Here is a 14,433-nt window from a genome sequence, read left to right as displayed (position 1 = left end):
GGCTATCATACAAACAATCTGAATTTTTAAGGAAATTTCAACCATTCAGTTTGACTCTCTCGCACAGCCATTATTACTTGATTTGCTATTGGAAATCTTTGATGTGTGTGTGCATCTAAGTGAATGTGTGAGTGTGTGTGTGTTGTTGACGCAGTGCATTTGCAGTGTGTGTGCCTAGAGAATGTGAGAGCTGACATTAAATATTCATGCTCTCAAGACACATTAGCCTTTATGACCACTACAGACGGTCATACTGGAGAGCAAATGTGTATGTGAGCATTACCAGTGCTTCACAATAAATACATCTCAATATCATTGTGCCTGTTTGTTTTTATCGCACATTCAATGTTCCTGGGGATGTATCTAAATTACTATGCATTACAGATCTCAATTAGCAACGGCAAAACAATCAAAGCTGCCCTTGAGTTGACTCCACGCCACAGTTCAATTCAGTCAATGTCTCTATTTAAAACAGATATTTTTTATCTTATGTTTGTAGTCAGTTTGCATTATTCCAGTAGTGCCAGAATAGAAAACAGCTCCATACATCACTAAAGCTCACTGGCAGGGTGGATATATTAAAAAAGAAAGATGAAGAAAAAAACACACATACACAAAAATAATGACAGATTTATAATTATACTGTCGTCTGTTTGCTGCAGTGAGAAGTGACTGGGGACGGCAGTTTAATTGTCATTTCTGCTCAACATGTTCCTGCAGTGGCGCACAGACAACACATACACACTTTAGAGAGAAACTACAGCAGAAACACCTGAACGTTGAAGATGCAGACCATAAATTCATGTCAACGCTTTTGAGAAATACCAAATACACAGAACATACACAATGAAGACTAGATGACAGGTTTTCGATTCTCTCTGGGAGAAATAAATGACTGGTTCACACACAAATGCAAAGGCTTCATGTGTTGCTGGTCTCAAATGTCAGAAACTTTGTCTAGGATTCTGTGCATCTTTGTCTCCTCAGAAGAGCATCACCTTTCATCCATACGCACATAAGCGCTCATTACCATCGTTAATGAAGGTATGTGAATAAAAGCAGCCATGAAAACGAGTGAAGGAACATCAAAGTGTTGGAACTCATCATTTCTCATCGTTTGAAATGGAGCGTTGTATTATTCTCCACTGATGTGTTCGCAGTTCTTTGGTTGCTAAGCCAGTCTTCTGTGCTAGTCATTAAGCCCCTGAGATGATAGACTCAAGAATGTGCTATAGATTGAAAATCACTGCAGCATCCAGTTCGATCCCATCCACATTCATTCCTGAGCTTTCCCTTCCAGCTTCACGCTGAGACGAGAAGATGAAAAACAGACTTTACTTATTACATTTGCAATCTTGACACCCTCATCAACATTTATAGAGTAGACACATCATAAAAACATTGTTGATGTTGGTGTTAATCTGTTTCTAATGGTAATTCATCCAGCCTCAAGCCAAATGGGCAATTATGAATCTCAGTTAATGTTTATGCGAGGTTGCCGTTCCCGCTGATGCCGACCTTTTGTAAAGTGGCCTGTATTTTTTACCATTGTAATCTGTGTATGTTGCAGGGCTGTAGTCTCGCAGGACGCCTGTGAAAATGCTGAGCTTAACACACTCATACATGATGGAGAGGTGTACATTAAAACCGTAATGTTCACCCTTTGCAGAACTGGCTTTTACAAAAGCAATTTTCTTATAGGCATAAAAACAAGTGTTCGTTTGATTGATTGAATCTACCAGCAACAGAATACATGAAATACTTAAAACCATCCATTGCTGGCAAGTATATTGCTTGTGGGACAAACTTTTGCTGTGTCTTTATATTTTTCTTTGTTATATACTTTTTATTCAAATATATAAATGAATAAAGCAAAACAAATGTTTTCAACATTTATAACAAGAACCGTTTCTTCAACAATTAATCAGCATATTAAGACTATATTAAAAATACCAAAAAAAAAAGAAGACTGGAGTAATAATGCTGAAAATTCACCTTTGCCATCAATATTTATATTAATATATTTCTGTTATGACAACTCTCTGAGAGGTTAGCAGGCTAATATACACGGCAGTGTTAATGTGTTTGGTCTTGAGACTTGCTACTGCCAGTACAAATACACAGGTGGAGCTGGGGAAGGTGGAGGGTTTCTGAAGCGTGCTGCAACTGCTACAGCAAGCACTACAGCAAGTATTTGAATGTTGAGCAGCAAGGTGATATTTATAATATTTCACAATAATCAAGCATAGCAACAGTTTTGGCAGGTCACGTTAGTCAAGCTTGCATCAGCTGATCGACATCTACCTATACCTATAGGCATACAACGCCTATCTCAGCATTCATATACAAGGTCCTTCAGTATTATCAGCAGCTTTTACGTTTCTCAATAGCTAATTAACCTCCTCCATCCCCAGCTCCTCCTCTCATCCAGTCAGAATTCGGTCTTCTGATTCTCCTTTGAACCAGACTAATTTCTAAAATGTTCACTAATTTAAATTAGTGAACATTAATGATATCTGCAATACATTTATGTGGGTTCTGTTCTGTTTACCCTAGAGGGGGGTTATCGCTGCTCTCCCTGCTCTTATCCATGCTAGGGTGCATGGATGCACAGGGAGCCAATCCAAACTGTTTGCTAACTGTCAGTCATCTTTGATGATAGTGGGCCTGACAGGATTCCTTTAATAAATTGTTTAAAAAAAGAGTTTTTGCTTTGAATCAATCTAAAACACTGTCCTTTATAATTATATGTACACAAAATTAACCCAAATATATACCCAAATGAATCTGTTTTGAACCAAACTTAGAGCTTGTGAATACAAATTGAATCAGGAAATCTTTATTGTTTTCCCATCCCTAGAGTTGTGGTGTAGTCTTAGATTAAGCCCTGCTGTTCATTTGTCTGACCAGCCTTCTAATCTGCTTTGTGGCATTTCTCCACTCTCCCCAACATTTCCAGTCCCCTTTCTCCTAAAATATTTATAAAAACTGGAAGAAGGCCAAAAAAGATGCATTGTTTCCAAAGAGACCCTGAAGATTTTAATTGAATAGTGAAGTTTTTGCATCAATATCAGGTGTGAAATACCGAATCCCCTCCAGCAATTATTTTGAGTCCCCAGTTTGCATGTTTGAAGTGTTATTCTTAGCTGACAGCTTGATCAAACAAGGTGTGACACTTGTTTAATGATCTTTTTCACAGTCTTTGATTTGTCAGTAATTGGCATTTTTTACTGTGCTGTTTTTCACAACACAGGTGCGTCTGTAACATCGACTGCTCCCACATCAGTTTTAACCCCGTGTGCGCATCAGACGGCCGTTCCTATGACAACCCCTGCCAGGTAAAAGAGGCATCGTGTCAGCGGCAGGAACGAATCGAGGTCAAATTCCTAGGTCACTGTCAGGGTAAGAAGAGCAGGTTTATGTTTGCTTTATATAATGTATTAATTTCTTATATTGTTAGATGATGTCTTCTTCAATTCAATTTGCATTTATATAAGACAACAACAGAGAACACATGTAAAGATGAACATTATAAATCACTGTTACATAATCAAGCTCATTCATGTACATATGATCATTAGTCTCTAGAATATAGCAATTTCCCAGATGATATTTTCAAAATGACAATGTACAAATGAAGAGGGAAAAAACAATGTTGTATTATGTAACCAGCAGATCTGTTCATTTTAACATCTGAATTCATTTCTATCCTGCAGGCGACATGATTACAGGCACCAAAGCAGGAGATGGACAGTATGCCAGGACAGACTATACAGGTGGGTGGGTGTGTGTTTAATTATAAAAAGTTGTTTTTAATATATTTGTCCTGTGGTTCTGAAGTGCCATTGACTTTTGGCTGTTCTGACCCACTGTGTTTGAATTATAGAGGAGAAGCCTGAGGTTTCAGAGGTGGCGAGAGGGCTGTACATCCCCTGCCCTGAGCACTATAAGAACTATTGTGTTCACGGAGACTGTGAATATCCCAACATGCTCTCAACACCGTCCTGCAGGTACACACACAAAACTCATGATGTGTCTGATCACGCCAGCGTATCCTGTCTACAAAAATACATTGTGAATCATCAGTGTGTGTTTGGGCACACACCATTTGTGATTGTGTATGTAACACTACATCACAGATCTTTGTCTCCCCCTGGTGTTCAAGCCAAGAAAGATCTGCCACATTTAAAAAAAAACTGTTTTCCAAACACGTCCCCCCTTTTTTTTCAGTTATTTTAGTACCATCGAGATGTTATTATAGTTTTTCTTAACTGCTTGAATTTATTTGTAGGCTTTCCATTTTAATTTCATTGTAAAGTTTTAGTAATTTTGTTGTGTATTTTTGATATTTTTATTGGGTAATGTCTGTATAGTTTATATGCGGTTTTATTGTGGCCTTAGTTATTTTAGTGCTTTACTTAGTTAAATTTAGTTAAACTAAATGAAAACAGGACATGTTTTCTTGGCAACTAGCTGAAATAAAATATGTTTACATTTTATGTCTTAGCTTTAGTTAACTATACAGATAGACAGATATTTAACTAATGCTAAGACCATAAAACGTAAACATATTTTTATCGTATGCTGTATATTAACCCTGGTCTTTCAATGGTAGTACAAACACACCCCAGTGCTGTCCCAAAACTCCAAACCTCCAAGCATGACTGTTACCTTTTTTAGGGAATTCAATCTACAAATCATTTCTACAGATCAAACTGGGACAGAAGAAGGTATTAAACAGGAAAACTGCACACATCAGCTTATTAAAAAATAATTGGTTGCTCAAGTTGCGAAACTCATATTAAAGTCACCAAAAAACAAATTAAAGGGTACTAGAGAGAAATGATAAGACAGAACAGGAGAGTCTCTCTGGCAGGTGCTGCAGTAAAACAGCAGGTGTTTCTGAGGAAAGACTTTGAGAGCGAGAAGCACTGCGGTGTGTGTGTGTGTGTGTGTGTGTGTGTGTGTGTGTGTGTGTGTGTGTGTGTGTGTGTGTGTGAACAGAGATATTACAGAGAGAGCAGACTCTTTAAAACAACCTGAATAAATCCACAGAGGACTAAAACACTCGCATCTGATCAAACAAGGATATAACGCCGTGTTTCTTCCTCTTTTCTTCAGCTGTCACTCAGGATTCAGCGGTCCCCAGTGTGACACTAAAGAGTATAATGTGCTGTACGTGGTCCCTGGCTCTGGAAAGCTCCGCTATGTCCTCATTGCGTCTGTCATTGGGACTCTGCAGGTGGCCATCATATGTGTAGTGGTGCTGTGTATCACCCGGTGAGTATAAACACACACCACAGCATCATAGCACACACATTGTGCAACTGCGAAGCAAAGCAGAGGACAGCTACCTCCTGTGTAGATCGCACACACTCACAGCTCTTTATAGAGTGAGAGTTCCTGCCAGCAGGAGTCTGCAGAATAACACACTTTTACACTCTGTGAAAGGTCATTGTCGAAGGGTGTGTGTGGGGGGTAGTGAAATCTAAATCACACTCGCAGCACTGAATAACTCACCCATCTACTGTAATATTTACTTTTCACATAAAAAAAAAAGTGAATGTGTTTAATATGTAGATGTTTCATGAGAGATTGTAGAAGTGACTGATGGATTATTAGACCTCAGATAGTCTTCAGTCTATATATACTACCTTTTCAACATTTCGGGATCAGTTTTGTTTTTGAAAGAAATAAATACTTTTATTCAGCAAGGACACATTAAATTGATCAAAAGTGACAGTAAAGACCTTTATAATGTTACAAAAAAGTTGTATTTCACTGTTTTCAACATTGATGATAATAATAACAAATATTTATTATGCACCAAATCAACATATTAGAATAATTTCTGAAGTAATTAAATACAAGAATAAATTAAATTTTTTAAAGATATTCAAATAGAAAATAGGTATTTTAAATTGTTATAATATTTCGCAGTATTACTATTTTTATAGTATTTATGATCAAATAAGTGCAGCCTTGGTGAGCATAAGAGACTTCTTTCAAAAGCAGTAGTTCCAAAAACCTGACACTTCTGCACTAACCAAAATTTTCTTTAAAAAATTAATAAATAAATAATCAAACTCTTACCCCATCTTCCATTGTTTGGACAAATGAGTAGTCCTTTCTATACTCATGCCATTGGTTGAGCAAATGTTGTATTCAAAGATTGCTTTTCCATTTGGTGTCGCTAGTGGCACAGAAATTACCCACTCAAACAAATTACACCCAAAATAATGGATAGTACTTTTGTTATAAGGTGTTATGAATAAAATCATAATAACATTACTTAAAGACTCCAGTCAAAACGTATTTGTCAGAATAAATTAGTATGGGCCAAAAAATATATACATTAGGAATCATTGTTAATTTAGCTTCATTGTCAGTATTTGTTTATTTATTCTCTTCTCCAGTAAAGAAACAGCCCCTTTAGGCAAAGAGTCTGTGGGCTGTTGTGCTGTTTCAAGTCATATCAGTGGAAAACTGTGATGAATACTGATGCAGAAGAATGCATGAAACATTCCTTTAAAACTTCCACTCTCCAAACTCTAAATAAGAAGCTATTTTATAGCAAAGCCTTTTTTTTAAGCTCTGAAATATGAGTTTTTTTTTCCTTCCATGCATTGTTTTGATTAGAAATAACGAAGAGCTGCCTGGTGGAGGCAAGTTACATGTATGATAAGGATGTCCTTTCACTTCCTTCCTCTGCAGGAAGTGCCCACGGACCAACAGAATCAACCGACAGAAGCAGAACACAATGCACTACAACTCTGAAAACACCCTGCGCGCCTCCACCCGCCTCATTTGAGCCCGTGAGCAGAGAATCATGGGAAATGTAGTTTGGACAGAGGACAGAAAAGAAGAAACTCACTCTCCGTCCCCATAGAGACACTGCATTCTGCTGGATGATGGGATGGAGGGACGGAGGATGACGGTGCAGATATAACGGAGGACGATGGGTTCTACACACGATGCCTTGCACCTGTGGCACAGGACACAAAACAGAGATTTTAGGACACCGTGATAGGACAAGTCCCTGTTATTTGGTTATGTATGGGTAATATTTCCAATAGTTAATTTGTTTGTCTTGATGGGGTCCTTTTTTTTGTAATGTAAATAAATAATTTATATCACAAAGCACAGTGTTTTTTCTTTTTTTTCCTTTTTCTTTTGTGGATGCCATGACTTTTAAAGGATCTGACCTGAAGGTATGTGGTCAGTTTCAGGTGTTTCTAGCGAATTATTTTGCTGTTTTTAATGTTTGAGAACCCAGTCATGTAAAAAATATTGTTTAAAGGTTTCAGCTCAGCAACATTTATGATATAATAATAGATTGTCATATGTGGAATAAATGGAATAAAATTACATTTTAAAATAGAGAACAGTTATTTTATATCCTATAATAATATTACACAATATAACTCTTTTTGCTGTATTTTTGATCAAATAAATGTAGCATTGATAAGCATAAGACTAGATTTCTTTCAAAAACATTAAAAATAATGGGACTGACTTTCAAAATGAACCTCTTATTTTCCTTTCAAAACAGACTTTTATCCAATATAACTGTTATTATATATCAATATATATTTGTTGTATTTGGTCAATTTTACCCTAACAACAGAAAAGGCTGTAGAAAAAAAGACAAATGCATATTAAAAGTGTAGCTTCAAACAAACCAGTAACAACAGATGATATTGTCATGAGTCCTGGATTTTGGGAAATGAGTTAAAGTAGCTGAGTTATTATTATTGTATTTTATTTTTAAAAGAGAGATACAGAGAATATACTGACCTCTAAAGGTCATGTGGAGGACAGGACCCTTAGGACTAAGGAATTCCGGACATTCCTTGTCTGCAGAAGTTCTTCTTACTTCATCCCCAGACCAGTCCAGTGGAGTCCATGCACTTCCTGTCCTGTCTGACAGTCTGTGTGCCACAGGGGTAAGAGAGAGCCCTTAATGAAAATCAGCATACATTTGTCTGTTCTGCTTCCACTAAGAAGAAACCCTTTATTCTCAGTCTCATTTGTTTTCAACAATGCAGGATGAAACTGTAGCCCTGGTGACTATGAATTTGGTATATGATTTTTCCTCTTTGCTTTCCCCGTGGCCCTAAAAGAGCTCCAGCAAACAGAACTAAAGTGCAAGAGGTACAAAGTAGACATACTTTGCATTCTCAGCAATGCTGAATCAGGTTGCCAAGCCACGTGAAGACATCACTTATCTGATCTGTTTCATTGTATGTCAGTTCAATGAGAACTATTGCAAGGTTTTGAACCCAATCAGAAATCTATTCCTTTTAGCTTACACTGGATGTCATTTAGCACGCAGTGGCCATTTAACAGTGATTCATTTCTAAACTATAGCCCTGTTTGGGAAGCACTGCTTTAAAATATACATATAAAAAATAGGAAACAATTTTTTACTCTTGTTGCATTCTTGAAGATCTTTATAAAACAAATGAATACATAAAGCACGGGAATGGCATTTTAATGTGGGTTGGTTGGGAGGGCTTTGAAAAATTCTTCAGGGCCGTCAAGATCTGAGGGAAAAAATGGTCAAATTATCTCTCAAATGTCTTCACCATCTATTGCTTTTTTCATCACTGGTCAAAAGGTCCCAGAGGCAAGAAAAAGAAAATCTGTCTGCTATCATTCGGCTAATTAAGGCTGAAGTCTTTTTCGTTCTCATTACTGTGAAGCCACAAGCGTCACAAATCTTTCACCAGGCAATTTGCATTCACCTTACAGTCATATTGAAGAACCTGTTACCAGCGAAGCCATCCAAGTTTCAAACAAAGGTAGCAATTATATATAACACATGCATTACTTTAGTGTGTTTTGCAGTGAGATGTCTTTGCATACTCGGGTTTTTTCCCATGAAGCTGAAAACAAATCATGCAACGCTATGAGTGACCATCTCAATAACAGTCCCACCAATAATATTAAACTAATAAGAAATACGATCTACAGATCTACAGACAGACTCTTATTAAATAGAATCAACAACAGGATGTTTTTACATAGCTGAGAAGCTACACATTACCGAGATGCTTTACAGTATCATTATCCAGCTGCAGAAGTGCATTCGTTTACTGAATCATTGTCACATGTGGTCCAAAAATTTAATAATTTGTACCTATCATAACATGCACATATTTTCTCTGCTTTCAGGTTTTGTGCGTAAAAGGTTTTGTGGTCATGACAGGGTTTTTGAAACTACTAGTGCCAAACTCACAAGTTAGTGAATTTGTTGATTGATTATTAATTGTATTTATTTTATTTCTTTTTTTTAATGCAGTGAGTACCTTCTACATGCAGAGTGTCAGGCCTCACTGCACTGTGTAATGGTTGATTATGGAATCGCTTAAAAGGGTTAGTTCACCCTAAAATGAAAAGATTCTGTCATTAATTACTCACCCTCACGTGTTCCCAAAACCCGTAAGAACCTTCGTTCATCTCGGAACACAAGTTAAGATATTTTTGATGAAATGTGAGAGCTCTCGACCCAGCAACAGACAGCAAACGTAACTGTAATGTCCCAGTGTCCAGATACGGTAGTAAAACAGTTTAAGTGACATAAGTGTCTCAACTTCAGTTTTGAGCTTAAATAAGTTTTAAATAAGAAAGCTTTTTTTTTTAATGGGTGATGTAGCTAAAAAAGTGTGAATATATTGTCACTTACTCACCTTCAGTCAGCCCAAACCTGTATGACTGACTTTCTTCTGTGGAACTTCTGTTGGAACATGAAGAGGTAGATGTTGTTGACAAGCAAGGTTTTGTCCAAAACATGGAAGTCACAGAAAAGACTGGCTTCTGACATTCTTCAAAAATACACAAAAATAAATAAAGTCTTATATGTTTGGAACGATTGTGAGGGGACAGTATGATGATTTCTAGGTAAACCTTTAAGTATAATGTGATTGTTTGGGCATGACCTATCTTTCGGGTGTCCATGTGGTGGATGTGGGGTCAGGGGTGAAGATTTTGCTTTGATGATAGTCGATCACACGACAGGAGAATACCACTACGCCACCATACCACAACACAGAAAAACTATTAGCAGTGTTTTTCTTTGTACATGCAGGGAGGCATTCTCCTCAGTCTCAGGAAATGAACGGATGTGGGGAGATAACGTTTATTTTTAGTTAGATTCTTTGCAGCCCAAAAACAGATATCTAAAAAAATGCATGTTGTTCTGTCATGTTATTCTATATTGATTATCATTATCCAAGAAAAGAACCCCTCTGGTCGAAACAGAATAATGTGGCATGTTTATCTTTGATACGAGCACCACACCAGATTTCCGGGTGAGGCGTTTAGTTTCACAGTGTTTACTTTCGTGGTCAAGGATCTATGAATGAGTTAGTCTTTCCTTCTCTTTGTTCATTCAGACCTGTTGAGCAAGATTCAATACAGTGTAAACAATTCAAAGTCTGACATGGGTTTGTAAACCTACCCCTACCACTAAGTCATAAGACACAGAGGTTGTACCCTAATGCACAATTTATGATTATGAATTACTGTGAGCTGTCTCCTAGATGTCCACTTTGTACTTCCCTGCGTGTACCAATTAGCATTCAAATGTATTATAAAGCCAGCGTTCATTTTATCATACAGATAAGTATTATTTATTATAATATATTTATTATGTTTTAGTTCATTTATTTTTAAATGAATATTATTTCATATTTAATTCATGTTATTATTTATATTATTTCAGTTAATAGTTTTAGTCATTTTTGTACATTATGTGTAAACTGAACGAAAATAAGGACACGTTGCTGAATAAAATTAGTTTTTTTTTATATTTATTTCAGTTAAATTTTATTTTACTATTATTATTTTAAAGTTTATGGTTTTAGTTTTAGTTAACTGTAATAACTAAGCTGCTCTTTTCCTATATGGATAAAAGTGAATGAAGAGCATAGAGCTTGCGGCCTCTGGTCTCCATCCAGTTTCAGTGTATGTAAAATAGCACGCATGAACATCTTTCAAAACATCCTCTTTTTGTGTCATCCTAGGTTTGAAAAACAATATGAGTTCATGAGAGCAAATGAGACTGAATTTCATTTTTGGAAAGAGATATCCCGTTAAACCTAGCATTCATGCAGTGTGGTGTGGTGTGGTGTGTGTGTGTGTGTGTGTGTGTTGTGTGTGTGTGGTGTGTGTGTGTGGTGTTTTGAGTCTGGCATGGTTGTCACTGCCACAGTGGAGCTGCGTTCACTGTTCAAACACTGCCGGACAGATGAGAAGAGAAAACGCCAGCAGAGATTCATGAAGAAATGAAGAGACATTCAGGTGCATTCACAGATTAATGACACTGATACTCCCCCCATTCCTTTCACACAAAAATGTTGCTGGTGTTGTCAAAAATATGTCTTTGGAACGACTTTTCTACTATGACAAAACAAACATTATCACACCATGATTGATTTGCAAGCTGATCAGACAATACTGTGAAATTGCCATGAGGGAAAAAGCACACATGCGGTGGCCCCACACTTTCACACTGACACTCTTTACTCACATGACTTGATGGGCTGGGCTAAATACCACGGCAACCAGGGCCCCTCCCCTGGGTGTGTGGGGAGTTTTAAAGTGGAGTGTTGGTAATGTTGTTTTTTAGCGAGGCGCAGAAGGCAGGGAGTGTTCTGTGAGAGTCACTCTAACCCTGTCATTCAAAAACCACCACGTTTGACATCCAGAACAGAATGGGTGAAGACTCCTCTCGACGCTGAGCGAAGCACAGCCCCCATTACCCAGCAGGAGGAAACGCAACCCCGACACCACCAGCTCCAGATGCTCAGGATGCTCCAGGATCTCCTCATTTCCCAGCTTCCAGAGTCCCGGCTCAATGCCCTCTTCCCCGGGTCCACACCACCCCTTTCCCGGCCTGGGCCCCAAGTCCCCGACCAGCCCCACGGCCCCTGGTGGCCAGGCGTCAGCGCCATCACGGTGATGGCTCTGCTCGACAAGCTGGTGGTGATGATCGAGTCGGTGTTCAGGAGAACCAGCAGAAGATGGAGATAGAAGCAGCCGAGCTGGAGGGGGCGGTGAGGATGGTGCAGGGTGATGTGACCCGGATCACCAAGAACCTACATGTCCCACTTGCAACAGCGAGTGGCCAAGCTGCTGGAGCGCTCACGCAATGCTGGCGTGTGCAATGTGTGAATTGGAGGTTTTTTTTGTTTTTGGGAGCGGCCGGGCCTGGAGACGCAGAGCAGCCAGGTGATCGCGTCTGGAAGGCCAACCACGCCCATCTGCTCAAGAGGAACCACTTAAAGTGCTCATCTTTCAGTGAGAAGAATGAGATCTTTCAACTCTTGAGGAACCTTTAACGCTTTGAAGATTAACAAATCTGGAAATATATGTCTGTTTGAAGTTCTTAAACACCTGACTGACAAACCTCATAACAAAAATACATGTTCAAAAAATAACGTAAATATGTGGAGATTTAAACATGGTAATTCAATATCATTCATTTTTTAAAGACTCTCTCTCTCTCTCTATTCTATAACTAAAGAACTATAAACATTTGAATGGTATTGTATCAGGGGGTTTTCCACAAAAAATATTAAGCAGCACAACTGTTTTTCACATTGATAATAATAAGAAAATGGCCTTCTTAAGCAGCAAATCAGTATATTATAATGATTTCTGGAAGGATCATGTGAAACTGACTGATGACTGGAGAAATGGCTGCTGAAAACATTCAGTTTTGCGCAAGCCCAGGAATAAAGACATTTTAAAAATATATTCAAATAGAAAAGAAATTACACAAAGATATACATTTCATATGAGAATATAATGTCTGAATAAGGCTTGTTCGATAGACCTGAGGACAAGCTCTAAAATGCTTATAAAAATGCTTAACCATTAACTATAGCAAAACAAAATAGTTTTCACTAGTTCAATGCAATTAATTTTTCTTTTTTTTTTTGGAGGGTGCGGGGGGGGGCTAAATGCACTTAAATAATTGCGCACATATGTACAAACATAACAGCAGAAAAGATTAGATTTACTGGACTTTTAGTGCAATGGGAATTCGTTCATGTGACAGCAATTCTTTTGTCAGGTGACAGACAGCTGGGATGAAAAGTCGTGTGTGTGTGTTGTGTTGTGGGTGGTGTGTGTGTGGTGTGGGTGTGTGTGGGTGTGATGTGCGGTGGTGTGTGTGTGTGTTGTGTGTGTGTGTGTGGACTCTGGGTAGAGTGATAAAAGCCTGCTCCTGTACAAATGAAACGTTTATAAACCAAAAGATGTGTGTAAAGTCAGGTCTTCTGGCACCTATAACCATGCTTTTTGCACCTGTGCTTTAGTTGCACTAATCGAAGGTGAGGGGTTTGTATGTTCAGGCAAGGCAATTTTACACACTCAGGAAATGCTTACTTATACTTTAATGCCGGTTGGTTTAATTTGAAGGGTGGCGTCGTGTTTGATTTAAGCAGCTTGCGTCGTGGGCTCATGGTGCTTTTAGAAGAGTATTCCTATCTGATTTGCCCCCGGACGCGATCCACATGCAGCGTTACACGCTGGGACCGTGATCTTTGACTTGTGAAAGCAGGTAGGCCCATTTCTTGTGGGGTGTTAAGATTTCTGCTTTTCAAAATGATTCTGGGAATCAGTTTTTTCCTGAGGCAAATGTTTTCAATAGCCATAATGAGCGAAAGTCAAAGCGAGCGTCCAATTAATATGAAAACAGACTTTATCTAGCTCCTTCGAGACCTATCCTAATACCTCATTTCAAATGCTGATCATTCATGAAAGGCATAAAATGTCTCAAGGGATTAATTCCCATAAAGATAACTTTGTCCTATTTCTTAATCAAAGTAAAAGGCCCTGATATTAACAGTTTTTTTCTAAGACTCATCTTAACATGCTAGTTCAAAATTATTTACTTGTTATAAACTTTTTCAGGAAATTGCGTTTAATAAAGTCTTTTAAGAAAAGCACTCCATCATAGTACGAGATTGATTTATCAGGGCAATGACTCTTGCCTATCCCTGTCAGAGAGGAAGGCCATGTGGGGCTGACAGCGCGCTAATGGCTGATCCCAAGTCTTAACCATTCCCTTGAGATCTAGCGCCGGTGATTTCTAAAGTGATAATCAGCCTTATGCCGCCTGTTAAACACTTTGGCATGAGTGAAGGCTTGCAGAAAGTTTGCTGCAGGAGATAGTATAGCTAATTTGGAATGTGTGCTTGCAAGATGAACCACTTGAAAAGAAATAACGTATCCGTTTACTCAGTTAGCATCAAAAACATCAGCACAGGAATATTACATAAAAATAACAACGATTAATTACGACAAAAGAAAAAAGAGAGAGGGAGAAAAGTTCAAAAAAACTGTGGCTCCACACTCTATGCTTGCCCTGACCGTTCCACAAAGAAGCCTTCCTTTTTTTTTTTTTTAGCGATACGTAACTAT

General features: G+C 38.2%; 1 protein-coding gene and 1 pseudogene across 1 annotated transcript in view; both read left to right on the top strand.

Moving 5' to 3' along the window:
• The window catches only part of LOC122138396 (tomoregulin-2-like), a 65,254-nt gene extending 58,256 nt beyond the window's left edge, over nucleotides 1-6,998 (top strand). Inside the window, exons 4-8 of the mRNA XM_042730537.1 lie at nucleotides 3,254-3,402; nucleotides 3,717-3,776; nucleotides 3,887-4,010; nucleotides 5,122-5,280; nucleotides 6,715-6,998. Of these exons, the coding sequence (XP_042586471.1) occupies nucleotides 3,254-3,402; nucleotides 3,717-3,776; nucleotides 3,887-4,010; nucleotides 5,122-5,280; nucleotides 6,715-6,811 (589 nt within the window). The 3' untranslated portion in view covers nucleotides 6,812-6,998. The remainder of the gene's footprint in view (nucleotides 1-3,253; nucleotides 3,403-3,716; nucleotides 3,777-3,886; nucleotides 4,011-5,121; nucleotides 5,281-6,714) is intronic.
• A 2,938-nt stretch (nucleotides 6,999-9,936) lies between these two features.
• Nucleotides 9,937-14,433, top strand: part of LOC109113818 — a 15,196-nt pseudogene continuing 10,699 nt past the window's right edge.

Source organism: Cyprinus carpio, chromosome B9 (genome assembly GCF_018340385.1).
Source record: "Cyprinus carpio isolate SPL01 chromosome B9, ASM1834038v1, whole genome shotgun sequence".
NCBI lineage: Eukaryota > Metazoa > Chordata > Actinopteri > Cypriniformes > Cyprinidae > Cyprinus > Cyprinus carpio.
The sequence above is the reverse complement of the archived record's forward strand: the minus strand, read 5'-3'. Positions and strand labels throughout refer to the sequence as shown.